This window comes from Myiozetetes cayanensis, unplaced genomic scaffold (genome assembly GCF_022539395.1).
Source record: "Myiozetetes cayanensis isolate MyiCay16 unplaced genomic scaffold, myiCay2020 scf14, whole genome shotgun sequence".
NCBI lineage: Eukaryota > Metazoa > Chordata > Aves > Passeriformes > Tyrannidae > Myiozetetes > Myiozetetes cayanensis.
This window is the reverse complement of record NW_026087048.1, coordinates 14,631,560-14,654,060: the sequence shown is the minus strand read 5'-3', so window position 1 is coordinate 14,654,060 and position 22,501 is coordinate 14,631,560. Positions and strand designations below refer to the sequence as shown.

General features: G+C 45.7%; 1 protein-coding gene across 1 annotated transcript; it reads left to right on the top strand.

The window, feature by feature from the left end:
• Positions 1-4,384: 4,384 nt before the first annotated feature.
• FAM174B (family with sequence similarity 174 member B) lies at positions 4,385-21,033 on the top strand. Its single transcript, XM_050309116.1, has 3 exons — positions 4,385-4,662; positions 11,823-11,954; positions 17,205-21,033. The coding sequence occupies exons 1-3, from the start codon at positions 4,385-4,387 to the stop codon at positions 17,206-17,208; spliced, it is 414 nt and encodes a 137-aa protein (XP_050165073.1). The 3' UTR covers positions 17,209-21,033.
• The last annotated feature ends 1,468 nt before the right edge of the window (positions 21,034-22,501 follow it).

Below are 22,501 nucleotides of genomic sequence, written 5' to 3'. Positions count from 1 at the left end.
TTCCTTCAGGTTGCACTTCAGTGGGCCAGCCAGGACAGGCTGCATGAATAGGCACAAAGCAGTGGGAGGCAAAGTCATAATCGGCTTTTGTGTTCTTTGATTATTGTTATCCAAACTAAACAAAGATTTGTGGTTTACTGCTGTCCTTCCTTTTCCTGTTGTTTTTTTTTTGGTTTTTTTTTTTTTGGGTGGTTTTGTTTTGTTTTGTTTTGTTTTGTTTTCAGATTAACTGCTACACTGCAACATTGTGTGTTTTAGCGATATTGTAGAACCTGTTCAGGAGATAATCTCTGCACCCCAGCTTAATGACTGCACCAACCTCGTTTAAAAGGAATCTGCTGCTTATCATAGACTTCAATTACAAGCCTTTTGCAGCAGTAACACTGGCTTTTAATGTCTGTAAAAAGCCATAAATGCTTTAGAGGGTTATAGGAATAGCAGGCTAATGTAACGTGCTAACTAGGAATGTGCAAAGCCTTGTCCAAGTATATCTGAAGCTCCTGCTTGCTCTACATCGCTGGTCTTTAATTAGCAATAGGACATCTCTGCAGCCCTCAGGCCACTCGTGATAGATGAGGCATTGCAGTTTTACTGCACTGTTGGTTGAGGTTATCTATCGATAGTCACCGGAAGAATGATTAAATCTTGCAATTACCCTGTGCTCTCTTGTCTGACATCCCAGCTCAAACACACTCTGATGCAGACCTGGTTGCTTCTTGAATTTATATCTCTGCCTGGGTTTTTGGTTTTGAGATGTGAGAGGTGTGCTCATGGAGCACTGATCCCTTACCAGTTCCACTTTATTTCCTTCCTTCCTTGACTCTGGTCTTTGTCCAGGAGGTGTATTACTTCTTCAGCAAATCCTTGGGAAGGTAGCTTGCCTCATTTTGTAAAAATTTCACTTCTCTCACAGAAACACTTATTTATTCCTGCAAATACAGCTTGCCTAAATCCGACGACTGAGCCAGCTTCAACTCCTTTGCTTATTTCTTCTCTGCACAATTTCTTGCAAATTTTCCTCTATTCTGAGAGCTAAAAATACATCTGGGTGCTGCCTGGAGGCCAAGAGCACAAAGGAAGGGGCATCTTGAACTCCATATGAATTGCTAAGCAGTGCATGAAGAGCCTTTGCACAAATGGAGATACTCCTGTAACAGGCATCCATAAATACAGATATGTGCCATTCCAGAAGCAACTGCACACAGAAACACGCTCACTCCTTCTATTTAGCCAGTACTGGACTCTTCTACAGAAAGTGCAATTGCTCATGAGAGCTCCAACTTGTAATGACACCGAACAGGTGTAAACAGGAAGAAAGCTCAGCAAGGAGAAAAGCTACACCAACTCCCACCCCTGCAATCCATATCCTTCTCCTCTTCCGGGTGCGTGTTGGTGTCAGGAATGAAACACAAGATTTCATCAGAAAGGAAACCAAATACTTTATGCATTTTTCCCTGACTGGATTTCCTCTCAGCTTCTCAAAGTCACGTTCTTCTACCAAAGCTCTCAGGAACTCTGGCTTTCACAACCACCACTGCTAAGGGGGAGATGAAACCAAGATATAGCTTCCTTGTTATCCAAGTGGGACCCTTTGTCCTATATACATGAAAAATGTGTCCTACTCAGTAAAATCTAATCCCCACTAATTAGTTCAGATGCCCAAAAGATGACTATTCAGATAAAATGTTTATTGTACACAGGCTGGTAAACTCCCCTTGCTCTCATTTATTACTGCTGTGTTCAGTACAAACCACATGATGTCATTGAAGAACAGAGTTGCGAAATTCCACATTCCAGACCAGGACCCAAGAATGCTTTCCAAATTAGGCAAATGACATGGGAAATATCAGTAAAGCATCTGAGGAAAAAAAAAATAATCCCACAAAACCCCAAACCAAACCAAAATGAAAAAACTTGAAGCCACTTGAAATAAATTATGCTTTCCAAAACTGTCACGTTAAGGGCTCTTCACCTCCAACACCTTCACTCAAACTGTGGGAGGTGATTCTTGTTTTAGAAGTCCTTTACATGTCTTCCCTCATCCTATGGAGAAGCACTGCTCTGCCAGAGGGTTCTGACAGAGGCCAGGCAGCAGCTGGCTAACAGCTCAGAACAGGCAGGGGCAGCATCAGGGTCAGTGTTTACAAAGAACTCATGTGAGCAGCCTCACACCAGTATTTGGGAAACAGCCCACATCGCCAATCTGACCTCCTGCCCAGCTGGATTTTTTTATTTTTATTTTTTAATTTTTTCTGAAAAACTGAACTAAGATGCCATGTTGGAAACTGGGAAACTGCACAAAAGCCAGTGATGAAATAAAGCCCAGAACAATGCCCAATTCAGGCAGTCTAGCGGGCCTTCTGCACAGTGTCCATGTCAAAATTTCCCCATCCCGAAGAGCTTCCTGCAAAACACACAGGATGCTTTTATTACCAAGTGGGTGGCGTTTGATACAGCATCCCAACTGGCTCAGAAGGCCAATGAACTGTGCACTATTTCCCTGCTACCTCTCTGGTGGGACACTTGCCAGCGGGAATACATCTCTGTCATATTTTGCACAGCTTAGTCACATGTTCCAACATACTATACTCTGCCATGCCAACCCTGAAGTTCCAAGTTTAATAGAAAGGAAATCAGCTTTTTCATCTTTCCCCCTCTTTATTTCACTTCATTTCTCTGCCATCGTGCCCCTCTCTCTCCACACACAATTATTTAGCAGCTCATGCTAATACTGAACATAGAGAGCAAAAGTAAGTTGTATCTTGGCAGTATCATGGCACAGGCTCTTTGCTCCCCTATTTACTCTTCACCTCAAGCAATGTGTGCAGGTTTGGGCACCCTAACATAAGAAAGATATAAAGCTATTGGAGAGTGTCTGAAGGACACTACAAAGATGGTGAAGGATTCAGAGAAGTCATACAAGGAACGGCTAAGATTACTTGGTCTGTTCAACCCGGAGAAGAGGAGACTGAGGGGAGACCTCATTGCAGCCTACAACTTCTTCACAAAGGGAAGAGAAGGGCCAGGCACTCATCTGTGCTCTCTGTGACCAGTGACAGAATGGCATGAAGCTGTATCTGTGTCAGGGGAGTTTTCAGTTGGATATTAGGAAAAGGTTCTTCCCCCCCGGGCACGGTTGGGCATTGGAACAGGCTCCCCAGGGCAATGGTCACAGCACCAAGCCTGACAGAAGTGTATGGACAATGTGCTCAGGCACATGCTGGGATTCTTGGGATTGTCCTGTTCAGGCCCAGGAACTGAAGTTCAGTGATACTTGTGGGTCCCTCTCAACTCAGAATGTTCTATGTAAAATAATAATAATAATAATAAATAATTTATTCTCCCTGTGAGTCTTGGCCAATGGCACCAGTCATACGCTTGGTGCACCTGGGATGGTTTGCAGAACTGCAGCTGTAATTTCCATGCATCTTACAATTTTAAAGATATGAAAATATCAGTAAACAAATTAACCTGCAAGCAGAGCCTTGGTGACCAATGGAAAGGTAAAAGGACATAAATCTGATGTAGGAATTGTTGATGTAGCAGCTGGGCCATGCTGACCCAGCAGCTCAGGAGGTTTGTACCCTGTTTGATGGCAGTGTGAACCCTGTCATCATTTTGCAGCTGGGCAGATGTTGTGTGTTGCAATTAAGAGTGGCCACAGAATCACAGCAACACAGGATATCCTGAGATGGAAGGGACCCACATGGGTCAGCGAAATCCAGCTGCACAGCATGACCCCAGCAATCCCACCATGTGTCCAAGAGTGTTGTCCAAATGCTACTTGAGTTCTGTCAGCCTTGGGGCTGTGACCACTGCCCTGGGGAGCCTGTTCCAGTGCCCGACCACCCACTGGGGGAAGAACCTTTTCCTAATATCCAACCTAACCTTCCTCTGACACACCTCCAGCCGTTCCCTCGGGTCCTGCCCCTGAGAGAGGTCACAGAGTCACAGAAAGGAGAGATGGTGCTGCCTCTCCTGAGGAAGCTGCAGACCCCGACGAGGCTTCCCCTAGGCCTCCTCTTCTCCAAGCTGAGCAACAAAGTGCCCTCAGCCGCTCCTCATACGGCCCCTCAGACCCTTCACCATCCTCGCAGCCCTCTCTGAACAATCTCTAATAAGAGATGGTGGTGATGGGAGAGGCAGCGACGGGGCGCTCGGAACCCGCTGGGGCTGCGGGGCCGGAGGTACCCGCTGTGGCCGCGGGAGGCTCCGGGGGCGGAGGCTCCGGCCGCCCCGGCTCGTCCCGGCTCTCCCCGGCTCGGGGCCCCGGCGGCGGGAGGCGGTGCCTCTCGGGGGGGGCGGGGGCCAGGCCGGCCGGCGCTGCCTTCCGGGGCTCGGCGGGGCCGGAGGAGCCGGAGCCGCCGGAGCCGGAGCGGGCAGGATGCGCCCCGCCGCCGCCGCCCCGCTGCCGCTGCTGGCGGCCTCGCTGCTGCTGCCGCTGCTCCTGCCGGCCGCGCCCGCCGCCCGCGGCAGCCTGGAGCCCCCGGCCGGGAACGGCAGCCACCCGCCCGCCGCGCCGGCCCCGGGCAACCACAGCGGGGCCCGGCTCAGCCCCGTGCCCGCGGTGCTCCGGGACCTGTCCGCGCTCAAAGCCGCCGTCATCGGGGCCTGCGCGCTCACGGCCGCGCTCATCGCCTGCCTCCTGCTCCGCGTCTTCAGGTACCGCGGCGGGGGCACGGCCGGGGGCGCCCCGAGACGCGGCGGGGCTGCGGGTGGGACGGCTTTGGGGCTCCGGGAGAAGGGGTGAAACCTCTCCCCGTTTATTTTATTATTTTATTGTTATCTATCTACCTATGAAAATTATATATGTAATTATATGTTATATAATAGTAACTAGCCCGTAATAATAGTCTTAAAGCCCGGCCTCAAGCGCAGCGTTTGTGGGTGGCTCGGGAGCCCCTGGGGAAGCCTCAGGGAGCTGCCTGGGCCTGGCAAATCTTGCTCCGCCTTCCTTCCTCCCGCTTCTGCAGGAAATTAGGGCAGGAGTTGGGTTCCAAGTGGGCTTTTCCAGCGTGGGATTCACTCACTGCATGGTGGCCAGAGGCTGGAGTGGGCATGGAAAGTACCACGTGGAACTCCAGGGGGAACGTCTGGAAATTCGTGGGGTTGTAGGCAGTGGGGTCGCTGGGATTGGGGCCCAAGGAGCCTTGGGATGGCGGTCCATGGAGATACACAAAGCCCAGCTGGAGATCCAGGTCCAGATGGCAAAGTGTCTCAGCTCAGTGTCCGACTGCTGGGCAGGGACACCCGGGAAGAGCCGGGAGAGGGGAACAGCTGGCACTCAGCACAGGGAGGAGGCCAGGCCACGTCTCAGGTGACAGGAGCAGTTGAACAAGTGGAGCTGGCAAATTCTTCCTTGTTCTGTCTTCAGGCAGTTCCTTCGTATTTACGGGATGGCTGAATGCTCTGCTTCTCCTGCTTCGGAATTAATTCTGTGTAGGAAGGGCAGTATTCATAACAGTAGTACTACAAAGTGGGGTCTATAAACTGAAATGATCAGAACAGATATTTTCCCAAGGAAATTGACATTTAACTAAATTCTACTTAAGTGTTGCAGCAGCTGGCAGAAGGTGCTGCAAATATATGTGCTCATTAAAATGAGGTGGTTTGGGAGAGCCCAATAAAGTATTGAGGAGATTTTTTTTTAATCAGTATATCCACTTTGCAGCTGTATAAAGTTGTCATGGACAAACAGCAGAATTGATAGTGGGTATATGAGCTAGAATTAGGAAGTTTATAACTAAGAGAAGAATGAAAAGCCTGAATTTCTACTCCTATCTGATCTTGGAGACTCTATTTCCTCTGCCACAGTTTCTCCTGGGTATAAAGCAAGATCTTGTGTCAAGGAGACCTGGCATAAGGCTGAATATTCCTAGCCAAAGAAGGCAAACTGATAGCCTTTAAAGGCCTTCCTAATCAGCAAAACCAAGTCCAGGTTAAAGCCACTTTGGGAATGGTGGATTAGTTCTTCCATGCCAAAGTTGTCATTATATAACTGATCAGAGTAAATGCAGCATTAAGGATACAGTAAAATAAATACACATACCTGCCCTGCCCAATGCCAGATCTCTTGTACATCTTTGATAGAACCTGCTAGGAGAAGTGGAAGGTGAAGCTTTTTAACTTCTGAGTATGCTTCTTTATTTTGTAAACAGTTATCTCAGTTGCAAATGAGACCAGAATACCAACAGGTATGTCTGTACAGCGTCACACTTGTAGCTGACAACGTAGATCAGAGGAGATTCTGGTGCAGAAGAGATAAGGGATTTACCCTCAATAAATGTAAAGCTTTTCTCCATCAGAATAAGAGCTTTGTTCACACTTAGTCAAAAATTGCGATTTTTTTTCTGAAGTGTCATGGATTCCTATTAAAGAGATTTTGCTGAAATCCAATCTTTGATTAAACCTTCACTATGAAATTGTTCTGGGTTGCTTGAAATAAATTATCCTTTTAGATATGGGCTGTAGAAATGAAATTAACTAGTGAGTGGCCAGATATTCTTGTCACAGGCATTGGATTAATTTTTATACATTTTATTTTTTATATACATTTAACTTTTACATACTTTACTGTTTATATTATTTTCCTTTTTTTATTTGAGCAGGGATAGATATATTTCTCCAGTTTTCAGCTCTGTTTTTAAGATAGCACTCAGAGATTCCTCTTCATTTCTTTTGGGAATGTTATGCTCTGAATTCATCTGATGGTCCAGGGATTCAGAGTGTGGTGTCACCCAAAGTGGTCTGAATTTCCTTTCTTTCTGTGCCTACTGGGGTCTGTGAAGGCCAGCCAAGACTTTACTATTTGTCTGCATGTGGCAAGGCCTAAATTGCTATAGTGTTTATTTATTTATTCTTTTTTGCAAGCTCAGTTCTGGGTTTGCTTTCTTTCCTATACCCATGGGCTCTGCATGCTCCCAACCCAAAACCATTTCCACAACAAAACGAATTTCATGTTATTCTTAATCAAATAGTTGAGTAGTTTGCATTACCAAGAAACACAGTGTCTTGCAACAGATGATGTGTGCTAAATTCAGTCTTGGAGTTGCACTTTGGGTTTTGCCTTTTTACACCCATATTCTGCCCTGTTTCTCTCTTCTGGTACAGCTCAGTTCATTCCATTGCAATACAGTTCTTGGGATCAGCTCACAGGAAACAGAATTTTTCAGATGTGGCTAAGTGTGCTGGTAGACCATGTGCCTTCTGGGGAAACTGGATAAGTTACTTCTGCTCCAGTGGGCCAGCTGAAAGCAACCCAAAGCTTTCATTATAGCAGAAGACTCTCTGCTATAAGAGTTTTCTTCATGTCTTGACCTGCCCTTGAATGAGCAGAACCCAGGCTGGAAAGGCTGCTATTTATCTAGATTTCTAGAAAGAAGCTACCTGCTTACTTTGCTTTGTTTTGTTGCTTTGTGTTCAATTTGTATGTCTTCCTCAAATACCATTTTTAGCTTAGTTTTCCAGTAATTGCAAAACTGGTATAAATGACTGACACTGAGGAGAGAGGTTCAAGCACATGATCATAGGATACATGACCCTTTGTTCTATGAGCTGGGCAATTGCTCCGAGCAATCCAAGTCTTAACCCCAGAGAGTTTGACTGATTTAAAATTAATTTTATTGTAACCAGTTAGAGTATTCTAGCAAAGACAAGACTTCTGCCAGGAGCAGGGAAAAAACCCTCAAATTAAATTATATTAAATGGAGAAGAAAGAAACCCAGAACAACCAAACATCCAACCCCAAAACACATTTTAGATCCATACTGAAAGCTTCATTTAAGCTTCAGGTGCAGGTAGTGGTTATGGCCACAAAGAATGACAAAAGGGAAAACTGGATTGTCTTGATGTGAGTGTGACAGCACTGCCATAGGGAGGGGCACCTTCCAAGAGAACAGGTTGCTCAGTGCACCATCCTTGAACACTTCCAGGGATGGGGCATCCACATTTTCTCTTGGCAGCCTCACTGTGCCAGTGCCTCACCACCCTCACAGTAAAGAATTTCTTCCTAATACTTAATTTAAACCTGTTCTCTTTCAGTTTATGGTAATTCCCCCTTGTCCTATCACTACGTGCCCCATCTCCAGAAAACATGTGAGGACTTGGCATCGTGGTCTGACTTTGTTGTGTACAGCACTATCCAGAGAGCAGAGATACCCAGACAGATGAACAGTAATGAAATATCGCTGATTTAATTCATCATCTGGTAGTAAGTCTGCAGTTTCCTGAGGTTTATATTTCCATATTTTTTTTTAACTGCTAAGAGAGTCCATTAACAGCAAATAAACTGTCCTAATTCCATTCCTGTTATAACATTGCTGCAGTTCTGGGAGGAACTGGCTTCATCAGACTTCCAATAATCACCCTGCTAAGAAGGCATGTGTTTGTTTTTTTTTTTTTCAGTTTTCTTTTTATTCCAAGGAAGGTCCCCTCCCACTACATCTCTTAGCAGGAAGTGTTAATACAAGTTTAGAAATGCAGAGACCTCTCTCTCTAGGTCAGGAAAAGCATTATCTTTGAATGCCAGTGTTGTTGACTAAAATAGATTAGGGGCGTAAATAATATAATGAACTAGTGAGTTGACTCGAGCAGTTACCCACCACATGATGCCTCAGAAAGGAGGATGAAGTGCTGCATATGACTGGGGCTTGATCAAAATAGCCCCAGGGCAAAATACAGACACAAAGTCAGCGTTCTGCTCCAGCCCAGCCCTGTGTGGGGCTGTGTTGTCCCTCCCTGCACTCTGCATGGTGAGGGACATGTGTCTGATTTGGGATGGACCAGGCAGACCCTGGTGTGGTGCCTCAGGCATCCGAGCCCAGTGCCACTCCAACTTCACCCAAGTGTTGTGCTCACTGCGTCAACACGAGTGAGTTGGTTTGGTGGGAGCAGCACTGGGTCTGCAGCGAAGGGTTAATATCCCTGACTACAGTTAATTTGGGGTTTTTTTGTTCTTCCTCATGGTAATTCAGGACAAGACCCGTAGCATCCCCTCCTGATTACAGGGGGTGGCTGAAGTCAGCAGAAGCAACAGGATTTTTTAAAGTGGAAGATGATTTTCTGTGCTGAACTACTCAGCACCACTCCTGCCCTGGCTAAACCGCCTGGGGAGTGTTTCAGTGTGTCCTTGTGTGAGGGACACACTCTGACCACTGCAGCTTCCAGCATGCTTTGTGTTTGCTTCTAAAAAGCCCCCCCAAAATGAACCTGGCTGGAAAGGAGATCCTCTGTTTGCCCATGAGGCCTGATGTGTCCTGATCCTATCCAGGAGGTCTCCGAAGGTCATGAAACATTTGTATTCTGTAGTTCCTGCCTAGTGCTGCTCTTCTGACTCTGCTGCCTGGTCCCACCTGCTGGATAAAGAGCTTTTCCTTTTTGTGTCGTGGCTGATGGTTACAGGGATCCCACTGAGGTTTCAGGAGTTTTAATGTGAAATAGTTTCCTGACAGGCAGCCTTATTTTGTGTGCATGTAGGCATACTCCTGAGGCTTTGCTGCAAAGTTAGCTTGGGTAATTCTTCTAATATTTATGAAGCCTGAGGGAGTTGTTCAAATGAGCAAATGTGAGAAAACAGGCAACAGGAAAAGTAGATTAATGACAAATTAGCTAGGAAATCTGGTGTGGAATGAATTGGGAAAGGGGTGGTGAGGAAAGACCTTTTCGCCTTATCAGTGGCAGACAACTGATTGTAGCAGCTTAGCCAAAAACCAGCAGCAAAACAAGCTTTCTGCCTTTCCTAAATGAGCACTGTGGTTAAGTGAGGGTTCCAGGGATTAATAGATCACTGTGCAGCGAGTTCTGCTCCAAGTCCTCTTGAAAGTGTAGCCCAGATAGACTAATTAATGGCTAGAAGCAAAAAGGTTCTAGTTTCCCATTTCTAAAAATACCTGTTCTGCAGTAATTTCTTCAAACACTCCATTATTAACTATTTTAAGATTAACTCTGTGGAATAAGTTATGTTTTTTAATGGAGGAAATGAGGCAGGATGGCTCTCAGTAAAGTGGGCCTGATGTGCAGGTAAGATCTTAAATGGAACCTATGGAAACCCCCTGCAGGTGAACTCAGAGTGGTAAGGCTGTGCTTGGTTAGTTCTGACAAGTAGACACAGGTTAGTTTTGTCTATGTTTAGGCTTCGCAGCGTGAGTAAATATTTCTTGTAAAAACAATGCATTACTTGCTCGATGAGACCTCCCTGCTTCACTTCAGTGCTAGGTTTTAGCAGAGAAGCAGAATAATAGAGAAGTGGTTTCAAAAGGATTTTCAAGTGTTTGGGTTAAGAGTCCTACTGCAGTGGATATAAAATTGCTTGTTTCAACAACAGTAGGAAAAGAACAAACCACCCTGTGCTCTGCGTGACACAGTGGCACAGATTGCTCTAAAGATTAGAGAGGAGACAACTTTCTCCTCACTTCTGATGCAACCTTAGCCTTCAGAACAGGGAGGAAATGCAAACTGCTCCATCCCAAGGGCTGGGACATGTTTGTTCAGCCTTGGACTACTGCCTAAAAGCAGTGCTAGGTGGAGGCACTGAGATTTCTGCATCAGAGCAGGTCGCTGAATTGAATTTCCTTAACTTTAGGCCTGGAAGGGACCATAGTGGTGGAGATGCACACAGAGGGCTGGAGTCCCAGGCTCTCTGCAATGCTTACACGCCGGTTCCTGCTGCTGTGTAACTTTTTTAAAGGCATCTTGAGGCAAAAACAGTGCTGTTGAATCCAGCACACCTTGCGTGAAGTGCCAGGGCAAGCCTTCTTGCTGGTGAAAGTGCACTCATGATGTGCTGACTGCTCAAAGCACTAGCTGTGATTACCAAAAATTAGGGGCTGCTTACTTGTGCCTGCACCAGCTCCCTTCTCATGCTTGGCAGGTACCAGTTTTGTTTTATAAAAGGCAAAGGGAAAAATTTTGCAGTTTGTTAACCAGAACCATCCACTCCTTTCCCCCAAGGCTGGCCGTATGCATCAACACCTTCTTGAATGTATAATCACAAAACTGAATTCATGCACGAGCAGTGTGACCTTCCTAATATTCATGAAAGCAGTAGGTGAAATAAAAAAGAACCTGCAGAATTCAAGCTAGAGGCAGAGAATTACTTGAAAAGCCACACACCAAGTGTTTGTTAATTGAAAGTCTTAGAAAGTAGATCTCTCGAAACTGTGGGATGTGCAGGTGTGTGAGCATCTCCATTTCAAAAGGAAAATAAGCCTGGCATCTATTGGAGGAGAGGTGGTAGGTGCTGTTAGCTTTGAATGATAGATGATTATTTTTTATAGCACCTGCACAGCACGGAGCCTGAAACTGCTCAGATCAGACTCAGTATTGTTGCTGGGGGAGTCCTGAGCTTGGCCTGGTAGCAAGAAATACAGCAGGCTGTTTGTACCCAGACATCAGCACCCCTGTGCTTCTAATCCTGCCTAGAACATTCCTGTGGCTCAGCAGGGCTTAACCTGGCCTTTCTCATCCAAACACATTCACTAAACCATGGGCTGCTTCAGCTGATTAAGCTCACGTCTCACTTATTGAGTGTGGCAGCAGGAGGACGTGGTGGGCTGCCCTGGCTGCCAGAGGATTCTGGTTTGTCAGCAGCTGGAAGACTTGACATTGATCTGGATTGCAGTTGACGAGAAGCTGTGCTCCACAGACGGGCACAAACGGTGGCCTTGGAAAAGCAGCAGGAGGGGATGGAGGCTGGTTCTGCTCACTTTGTGTCTGGGGAGTCTGAACCAAACAGGGCAGTGATTCAGAGTTGGTGGGAACAGCTTCAGCCTCTCCAAGGAATACTGTATAAAGACAATCCTTCCCTTCCCAACTCTGTGTTTCAGGTCTGGCAAGAGGATTAAGAAGACCAGGAAGTACGACATAATCACCACTCCAGCCGAGCGGGTAGAAATGGCTCCTCTGAACGAGGAAGATGACGAGGACGAAGACTCAACAGTGTTTGATGTGAAATACAGGTACTGCTGCCAGCCTGTCCAGTTAGGCTTGCTCCTTGAGCTCTTATTAGTGAAGACAGCTCTCTTATTTCTCTGCTGAGCCAACTTGGCAGAGGTGAGGCAGTTGCATCTCCCTTCCACTCTGCCCAGGAATTATCCCTGTCCTTTACAGCCCCCTCGTCCTGTTCCCAGCACATGTGGCTCTGTACCCTCCTATTCCTGCAATAACCACATTGCTACCCCCAGGCTGTCTGCCTTCCTCTTTCCTCTTCAGAGCAGCACGATGGGATACACATGCCCCAAGTAGCTGACAGGGTTTGACAGACTGAACTTTCCCTCTTGGACAGCTGTTAGCAGTCATTCGTGTGCACTCACACTGGATCCAGGGCTGCTTTTCCAGGTGCTGCTTTGAGCCTGGAAAAGAAATTATAATGAATCTCCACCAACCTCTGGGTTTGTACCAGAATGCTCTCATGTTGGTCTGTGACACCGAGAGGACTACAGTCCCTTCCTGATGCTGTTAGCAGTTATCCCTTAGCAACAGACTTTCCCTAAATATGTTTGTATTTGTGACATGGGAGTGGTGTGACAACCCAAAACTTTTGGTGCCTATTCCAGGCTGAGATTTATAGCAACCACTCAGCACATAAAGATGCTGTGCATTGATTTATGGCACCAGGGTATCTGCATCTCTTATTTTTATTTTCATCAAGCCATCCACACCATTCGAGTTGCATTCTCATCCAAATAAGGCCTACTTTAAAATCTGTCCCACTTAGGCTGAAATAAGCCCTCCTTAATTATAAAAATGCAGATCTTGACAACTTCTAACTGGAGATTTTACAGACCTTACTCATGTTGTGCCCATCTTTTAGCTTTGGAAAGAGAGAACACCACATCTGCTCTAGGCACACTTGTGCCAACATCTGAACCACACACCACCACACGCTCCACTGGTTGTGTCCAGAGTCACTGCATTAGTTCTCTATAAAAGTCAGGAAATAGTTGGGAGCCGTGAAACAATGAAGGGTGTGAGTCGAGCCTTTCTGTGTAAACAATTGGTTCTTGAATTAGAGGACTCCTATCAGTCCTTGCCTGACTGTTGCCGTTCCCTGTAGCTGCCCTGTGTTTGCTCTCATGATTTCAGCTTGTGCAGTTTGTACTTTGGGATCGAGCTTTGTTAAACCCACAGTGCAGGGATCTGACTCGCCAAGGGCTGCTTTAACAGCCTGCATCGCCCACCTCTCTTCCTTTTAACTCAGTACTTTCTCTGTGAACTTTTGGAAATGGAATCAGAGGGGTTTTTCCCCAAAGAGTGAGAACAGAGGATTCCTAATCGTGGCAGTGTGTCAGGATAAGATGTCTAATAGCACAGTACTGGATGAACAAAGAGAGGTTGCTGGAAACCATTTGACTCATGAGAGCTGTGTTCCTGTTCCCTGGCGTCGTTTCTGTGGAGCTCGTGCTGTGCCAATGCTTTCACTAAAGGTATTGGGTCATCCTGGGTTCCTGAGCAGTGCAAATGGCTCTTCACCTTGTGCTGTGTTCAGAGACCACAGGGATTTTGGGTTCTTAGCCAGCCAGTCCTGTTTTCAGCTGTGGGAATTCCTCCTTTCTGCCACAGTGCCACAGTTATTAAATTCCACAGTTTCTGAAGTCCTTACTGTCTCAGACATACTTTTGTTTAGTTCAAACAGAGCTCCCTCAGTTTAGAGGGAGAGATCATCTTACAGACAACCCTTTAGCAGTACTGATTTTGGGAAAGCTTCTTTGAGGATACATTTGCTGTAAAATGTATCTGGTTCCTTTGTGCAGCTTGCGGGCCATGTTGCAAACAGTTTGTAAATCCTGTCTCCAGTAAAGAGACTTTGCAGATTTGGGTTTCTGAGTTTGACATTGACAACCCCATTGAACCAGTCAGGAGGTTCTTCATAGGTGCTTGTGTGCAGGTGGGAAGAGAGGGATAGAGCTGCAGAATGGGCAGCTCAGACTTGCCCACAGTAAGTCAGGGAACGAACTTCTACGAGGTCTCCTGTTGAAGTACCTTCCCAAGACCTCCCCTCCTTTCCAAACTGGCATTCAGGATGTAGGGAGGCTCTGGGCTGGTTTGGTTGAGGTCCCCTCCCATCACTGGAAGATCTGTTCTGGCACTTACATCTGTGTTTGGGGGAGTAATTGAGATTCTGTGCTTTCTCTCCATGCAATGCAAACAGCTCTCTAATTAAAAGGCAGTTGGTGTGGAGCAGCAACAGGGGAGAAGCTGCGTTTACCTCTCCAATTGTTCTCCTGCAGTTAATTTTCTTTCCTTTAATGCTTTGTCCTTGTGTGGATTTGTTTCCAGTCTTACATGAGGCATCAAAGAACAGCAGACAGTGTAAATTGGGCTGTTGGATTGAAGGTCATTTTTTTTCCTTTTTTTTTTTTTTTTTTTTCAGGAGGCTTTAAGGTTTTTTAGGCTCCCAGTAGATCCCACCTCTGGCTTCCCTTGGGCAGTGGAGCAACAAGAAATAACCACCTTCCTCCTGTAAGGCAGACTAATGAGACCACTTCAAAATCTTACCCAAACACAGTCCTTTCTGGGGATGCAAAATCCACCCCCTGCTACCTTTGTTGAATTCCAAAGTGTGTGTGTGTGCCAGATCAGATCCTTTTGTTGCAATCTCATTCCAGTAGCAGGGAAGCAGCTTTGTCAGTGGCTTCTCTAATCCTGCAGGCACAGTTTCTTAGTGACAAGAGGCTGAAAGTGTAAATCTAAGATTGTCGTAAGAGCAAAGATGCCAGATGACTTGGACAGTAGTACCTTGAAAAACTTCATGGAAACCAGTGTTTTCATATGGAGGATGGTTTTCTGTACGTATTTGCTCTGGTATTGAGAGAGGCATTTGCATAAAAAGTTCAGGAATTGTTCTGAAATTTGTTAGAGTTACACAAAGAAAGCAAACTGAGCATGGAAAGAGTGTTTGTTTGTTTGTTTCTTGATCACCAGTTCAATCTGTACTACTGAAGGCCAAAAAGCATCCCTGTCCAATTGATTTCTGGACCATATGAGCTGTATTGGTCTTCATTTTCCAGATGTCAGACGTTTTCTCAAGTTTTATGATGGGATTACACTTGCTGCCCATCTTCAAAAATGAGTTAGTGGAAAGCTAAAACCCATCTTCCAAGTGTGCTCTTTCTCATCCCACAAATAGATCTTGATTTGAAGATTTCCCTCTCCTCTTTTCTCCTTTAGCCTTTCTTTCAGGAAGGCAAGGGAAATTTGCACGGGGTTCCATGATCATCTCCTTGATGGAGCTAAGCCATTGATTCATCAGGGAGTTGGCACCGTGTGATACTCGAGTAGAGAGAGCAGTGAAGTAAAGTAGGTTACAGGCAGACATCCCCCACAAACCGGTGTCCATCCCCCACCACAGAGCACTCTGCTTGGTTTTTTGTAATAAGAGAAAAGAGATTCAAACAGCTGCAAAAAGAACCAGTTTCTGAAAAGGTAAATAAAATTGTTAGCTTGTTAAGCTTATTAACTCTAGCTTAGCTCATTGGGGGATTTCTTGTCAGCTTCAATAGGAAACTGAAAACAAGTACTGAATAAATTCTGTGGCGCCTTGCACATGAAAGGCTTTGAAAGCACTTTAGTAATCTGGGATATCAGCAGTGGCTCCTCTCCCTGTTGACTTGCAGCTGTTGGAGGCAAGTTCTGCTCTTGCTAAGCTTGCCGAGCCCAGCTGGGGGAATTTCACAACTGTCCAGGGCGATATGTGCCATGTGACAGCCCGGAGTTGGGGAACAACTTGGAACATTAATGCTGGTCCTCATGTCAGGCTCCTAAATAAATACTGATGAAAGATTTTTCTTGGCCAGATTGAAGCCTCTGTCCATCTGTCAGCTGAGTAAAATTCCTCAGTTTGTTTCCCCCATGGATTGTCATTTTTCCCTCTTAACAGCAGCGGCACCAGGAGAACGCAGAAGCAGTTTAGGAATGTGTCTTCCAAAGTGCTCTCGAAAGGGAGAAAGATTTATGGGTAAGGAGTGGTGGCAGGCTTAGGGAAGAGGACAGTAATATTTATTCAACTGTCATGGGTCTAAAGGGCTTTTGAGAGTTTGCAGGATGTTTCAGAGGAAAGATGCACCACATGTAAGGGCTGGATTCTGGAATCATCCCTTTTTCAGGCACCAACAGCATTGAACTGTGTAGAAACATCATCACAGTTGCAGGGCTCAGCCTTTGATGTGCTTGAGTCTTTTGGGAATCTCTGTAAAATATGAGAATTACACTACTGGTGCCTTCTCTTTGGCTACATCCTTTCCATATCCTGACTGCATGTGCAGCTCTGAATGGAACATGGAATTGTCCACTTGTTACAGCGAAGTGTTCACTCCCAAGGGAGCAGCCCTAATGGATTTTTTTTTTCGAGTGAAAGCTGCAGGCAATTCTGGATGATGCCAGGTGAATTGTGCTGGGGTTTATAGCAGCTTATTTTTTTTCCCCAGCAGGCAGCAGTGACAGGTTGTGTATAAATGGAGGGGTATCATTTATCCTCATCTGAAGGGAGTGCAAATCACCAACACGGGCAGCAGCTCACTATAAATACAACAAATTGCCAAAGCTTTGGTGCTGCTGTTAAGGATTTCCCATAGGCCCACAGCAGGGGAGGAAAGAGATGGTGAAAAAGCAGTTTTTTGGTTTTGGGGGCCAGGTTCTTTCCCAATGCTGCTGTAAGAGTTGTTAAGGAGCACACCGTTTCCTGCTGGCTCATGCAGTCCTAAGGAGGGCTCTCACCTTCTTCCTAGAGTTCCTATTAAAACTATTTTGAACCGTGAAGCAGTTGAAGCACTAGGGTGTCAGGAGGAGCATGCATAGCAAGAAGGATGATCCATGTGTGTTGGTTAGTAAGGGGCTGCGCTGTCCAAAATGCAGTTTCACTTGCAGTGAAATATCCGCCTCCCTGTGCACATTCCCTTCTGTGCTCTGCACAGTGACTGGCCGCAGGGCCTTTCAGCATCTGGGTTTTGTCTCATCCAGCTCTGCTTTTGCCTTCACTTGGTCTCTCTTCCCCTGGCGTGGTGCTAACATCACATCAGTGCCAGTGCATCACAGACATCAATTGCTGGAGGGGACTGATGGCAATCCCAGTGAATAATGCTGCCTTTTCCTTTGTGGCTCTTGGGATTTTTTTTTTTTCCCCCCCCCTGCTTTGCACATGGGTTCTCATCTCTGCCTGTAAGCTGTTTAATTGCAAATCTACATCTATACTAATTCTTCCTGCTTTCCAGGTAAAGCAGCTCCGTGGAGCGTCAGTGCCCTGCGAGGTGTCATTCTGCTGTCGAGGGACCTGCTGAACCCATAACTGTGAAAGGGGAGGCTTTCATCTCTGCAGCGTCACAACCAAACCAAGCCTCACCTCCTCGAGGTGCTGTTTGTGCAGCAGGCTCTGGATCTTCTGACTAAAACATCACCATTTGGTTCCCTGGTTTCCCAACTGCTGCACTGGAATGACCAGAGTTCCTCCTCGCAAACTCAGCTCTCTTGCTTTAGGAGGGCTGGGGTGTCACTACATCATGACAAGATGCAGCCCCATGTACCAACGTGCAGCTCGCTGTGGTCTAAATAAATTTTGCAGAAGGAGGAGGAAGACAAGGAAGATTGAACTGAGCTGCCTCAAGGACTTGTTTTCTAAAATTCTAATTCAATACTTCAGTCTCTGTTAAACTTTGGTCATTGTTAAACAGATCATGGGTTTAAAAAAAAAAATCAAGAAGTATTTTTGGGCCTTAGAGATGTGACGTAGGACTTTAGGTGGTAAAAATGTAAGCCATGCTGAAATGCCACACTATGTTTGGTGTAGAATTTTGAAGCCTGGGGGTGAGAGGTTGACTCATGTAGAAAATTTTCTAGACTTGCTACTGATTTTTTTTTTTTTTTTTTTTTTACAACAATTGCACTAAGCTTTCATGATGACACTCTCATTGTCCCAAGGAGCTCTGATCAGACCAACTTCAATAAATGAGACCACTGGGAAATAGGAAGAATCAGGCATACTCTAAACTATAGCAGTCTTGGATTAAAGAAGATATATTTTTGTAATTTTCTGCCCTTCCATGGGGAGTAAAATCAGTGTTTTGTACTGTCCTGTGCTGACTGTAACTTGTCTACAATTCATCTATATTACCTTTTTTCTAAGCAAAGTAAGTCCTCATGTGGAATGATTGGATTGCAGAGAGAACATGTCTTATTTCTCATGGAAGCTTCATTTGAGTGATCCTACTCTCTATCAAACTGGAAGTTTTCTCTTACTACCTGCTTGACAAAGCTCACTTAACTCAAGGATGCATTTTTAAGTGTCGCTCTCTGCTGTGCTTTGTGCTGCAGAGGTCAGAGCTGTGGGATGACACTGTGCAAATGAGATTGCTGCCTCTGGATGAGTGGGGTTTAGGAGACCGCAGGCATGTACGCTTTCCAGGCCAGAGGGAGAAAGGGCAAACCTAGCTGGGTTAGTTTCTTTACTTTGTGGTTTCCGTTTAAAGTAACCACAGATGCAGTTCAGACTTTACTGCACCCCTTAACACCTTTTATTTTGGGTTTTTAAGCTGGCTGGAACCTTGCTTTTCCTGGGGAACTCGTCGTTTCCAATTGTTTTAGGATTGTCCCACTGTTTGCTTGACCCTCATGCGGTTGCAATCCCTCATAGAGACTGCAGAACTTCTGGCAAAGCACCAGCCTTGCAGCTGGCTGCCAGTGTTGGGATTTTTATTTTTTTTAAAGCCCTATTGGGATTCGAAGCTTGCTGAGAACACCAAACTGCTTTGCCATGATACCATGACCTGTGCCAGTTCTGTGTGGCTCCCCTGGGCCCTTCAGTCAGTAAAAGGAGGTGAAGGGGAATTTTTTTTTTCCCTTTCCAGTAGCCTGGTGCTTTCATCCCAGCAGCTCCCATACCACAGCTTGCTTCCCCTAGCCGTGACTCAGCAAAAGCTCTGCAGACAGCCAGCTCAGCCTGGATGGAAAAATCCCACAGCAGACTGTTGTGTTAATATTAGTCATCAAGGCAATATAAAATGCTCTGTGATTTTCATTCATGGAATGAGTTTGAGTCATTCCACTGTTACTAAGCAATATTTGACATGTCAGCTGCAAGGTGAGGATGGGCAGGGCAGGTTGTGTTCTGGCTGGTAGGAATTGCAGGGACCAGAAGGTGGAAGGATGCTGCAGGTTGAGATGAGATCTGGGGCTCTTTCCCCGCCCTGGTAAAACAGGTTTCAGACTTTGGCTGGATGCTTCAGAAGGAAATACAGTGTCTCTTTGGGACTGCAAGACTTTAAAGACTGGGAATTGAACTTCTTGGGCAGACCGAGCCCTTTTGAAGTTGGAGAAGTGGCAATGCTGAGAGGAGAGAGGGAGGTTAAAAGCTTCTGTTGGCGTGTGTGGAAGGAGGGGACGGGTGAGGTGGCTGCCCTGTCTGTGCAGGCACCATGGCAACGTGTTCACGTCCACTCTCCTGCCACGCTCATTAAACTGAGCATTAGGCACTCAGAGTGGTGGACAGGGAATGAAACCATCTCTGTGCACAAAAGAAAGGCAAGACCAAGTTATGTAGGAGACAGATGAGAGGAAAAGGTGCATGAAGGGCACTTCTCCCTTCTGAGGGCGAGTCAGTTCTTGAAATTGGGAGTTTTTGCAGCGACTTCAGGCCACTTGCTGAGTTAGGCTGGCAAAGGCCATGTGCTCCCCTTGCTTGTGGCTAAACAATCCCTCTGTTTTCACAACATGGCAAATCTCAGTGGTGGACAGGGACCAAGGTATTTAAGGTGTTGAAGATATAGATGCTCAACTGCCATTGGGATGCTCTGGCTCCTCAGAGAGGTCCCAAACTGTGTGCCATAAGCTAAAAATTGCTTATAGGGAAGCAGCAGCTGCTTGGTGGAAATAAAAGGTCAACCTGACCAGTTGCTCACAGTCATGAAAATAATCCAAATGCTTTGTTTGATACTCAGTTGCTGTTGCAAATGTGAGGCAATGTTTACCTCTACAAAACTTGCTGTATGTGATTTAAAGTGTCTGGTTAAACATTCTATAGCTATATTTAGTTAAGATTCTAAGAGCACTTGACGTGACTCATCTAATAGTATATATATATGAATATTTTTTTAATAGTAGAAATCAGTTTAAAACATAGTTTTAATAATTTGAACTGTTTGGTTCAGGTAGTTGTAGGAGTTCATCTGAGAAGAAATAGCCATCAACCACTACGTGAGTGTTTTACCTTAATGTTCTGTGTATCTTACAATGCAGATTTAATTTGATCGTGACTGTAAAGTGTCTTAGTATCTGCTGCTATTTTGTGTTGCATAGTCAAACTTGCTTTGTTCAAGAGCATTTTTAAAGGCGTAATTTTTTTGTTGCAGAAAATGAAAACAGAAATGTTATTACAGCTGTCTGCCCGTAGCTCACTCTGTGCTTACAGAGTCTACCGACTCATAGCAGCGGCAAAACAGAGCAAGTGAACGAGAGGCTTTTCTATTTCTGCGTGCTGTGCTGAGGAGGGAAAACCCTGCACAGAATTGCAGCTGCTTTACTCAACCACAGCCCTGTCACCAGAGATTACACTTGAGAAGCCAAGAAGTCAGTGTGCCATGCTTGCCTGCAGAACTAAATACAGAGATAGCTTTGTATTTCCATTTTTTGCCCTGGAAGTTGCAGAGATGACTGCAAACACTTGCACACTAACCTTGTGCTGTCCTGATGTGCTTACCCTTAAGCCCAAACTGACTTGTAGGAGTCTACAGGCACTAATTAATTCAAACACTTAGTTCATAACTGTTTCCTCTAACTCCATGTACATGGTATAATCTCTGCAGAGCGGCAGGCTGTGGTTTTTGTTAAGGATTTTTTCTTCTGTTAGATGAGTTTCTGCTGCTGCAGTTTGTGTGTGAGGAGGTATCAGGACCATGTGTTCAGTTTTGTGCAATTGCTTGAACTTTTTTTTTTTTTTTTAAATTTGTTGTTGTGACCAAAGCTTCTTTTTAAGGAAAAATTGGTAAGATGGGTTTGAATGGACTTCTCATGTTTCAGTAGAAACTGCCATCATTAAACATGTTCTTGAAATCCCCCTGTGTTGTGTTATGTTTAAGGCAGGAATGGGAAAGGGACTATTGCTTTTTGGAGTTTGGTGGATGTGAGAGCATGTGTGTGATCCCTCGTTAGAGGCCGGTAGGTCCCTTTGTCCCGTGACTTTGAACCAGAGCCTGACAAGGAGGAAGCATGGTGGAGAAATGTACTAAATCATACCAAGTGCCCATGAGCCATCAAGAAGCTGGGCTTACATCTGGGTTCAAAAGGCAAATCCCTCTGCAATAGGAATGGGATCTCAGTGCCTTCAAATACAACCATGTTTGGTGCCTTGGAGCCAACAAATTATAGGTCTGTTGTCCCAGACTCCAAGCACCACTGATTGAGCCAGGCTATGTCCCCTCCCAGGGTTGGCCAGGTCACACCACAGCTATTCAGGAGACTTCCTTCCACTTCAGTCTTGATTCCTGAAGTTCCCCATCTCTAAAACAGTTTTGCCTTGAGGCTTTCAGGGCATAGCAAAATGCTGAAGTGCTACAGATAAGGATCAGGGCAGTCTGAGGCTGCTTGTTTGTTTTACATGTTTTTAGCAATACCTCAGGACTGTTTTCCTCCTGCACTATGGAGTGCAGACACTCCTGGCCCCAGGAGCAGCTACAGGACAGACTGATCCAGCACCCTGGGCATGGGTCCGCTCTGCCTCTCTCCTGTGCCTCATGCCACTTGATGTCTTCATCTCTTCAGGAGTAGTCTAAGAGTAATTCAGTGCTGCAGACAAAAGGCAGATGCTGTCCAGCCTGTGCCTTTTAAATTATGTCCTGACAGGAAAGTAAAGCTCAGTCTAATTCAAAATACCCAACAAAATACTGTCAGGCATTTTGAGCCAGCTGCTGAGCAGCAAAGCTGGTTTGTGTAGGAAGTTTGAAGACTTCTCAAGGTGAGTCCCAGTACTGTGGCTAAACAGAACAGGCTGCTCTTGGCCCAGGCTGCAGGAGTGAGGATGCCACGAAACAAAAGGCAGCAGCTGCAGTCGCTGGGTGTACTCACCTTTCTGATGAGGTCTCAAGTGGAAAATGAGCAAATGACCAAAAACTGGTGTAAATTGTTACCAAGTACGAGATGAAGACCCAGGTTTGATGAATATGATTGCAGCCGGGGCTGTGGGTGGAAAGGGCAAGGCTCATCTTAGCCCTGCCTGAATTTTGACATGGGGAAGCCCAAAACTACAACAAAGATTTTCTCAGGCAAGAAATGGATCCCAATAAAGGGTTATTTCTCCAGTACTTAGAAGAGTTCTGCATGGGCCAGAGTATAACACAGCTTCTCCTCTCCTGTGGGTGGCTGCTACCACCCTCGTACAAGCTGCTGCTCTTATTAACAGCTCTGTGTACAAGTGTGAGGTTAACTGAACGGAGCTAATTCACATTTATAACCCTGGAAAAGGGAGGGGGTGTCTTCCCTGTGCCTCAGTGTCAGTGATCTTTGGATGCCTTGATACTGATAA

Coding starts and splice junctions, on each gene's coding strand:
- FAM174B (XM_050309116.1), top strand. CDS start 4,385: ATGCGCCCCGCCGCCGCCGCCCCGCTGCCGCTGCTGGCGGCCTCGCTG. Junction 4,663..11,822: donor CTCCTGCTCCGCGTCTTCAG/GTACCGCGGCGG, acceptor TCTGTGTTTCAG/GTCTGGCAAGAGGATTAAGA.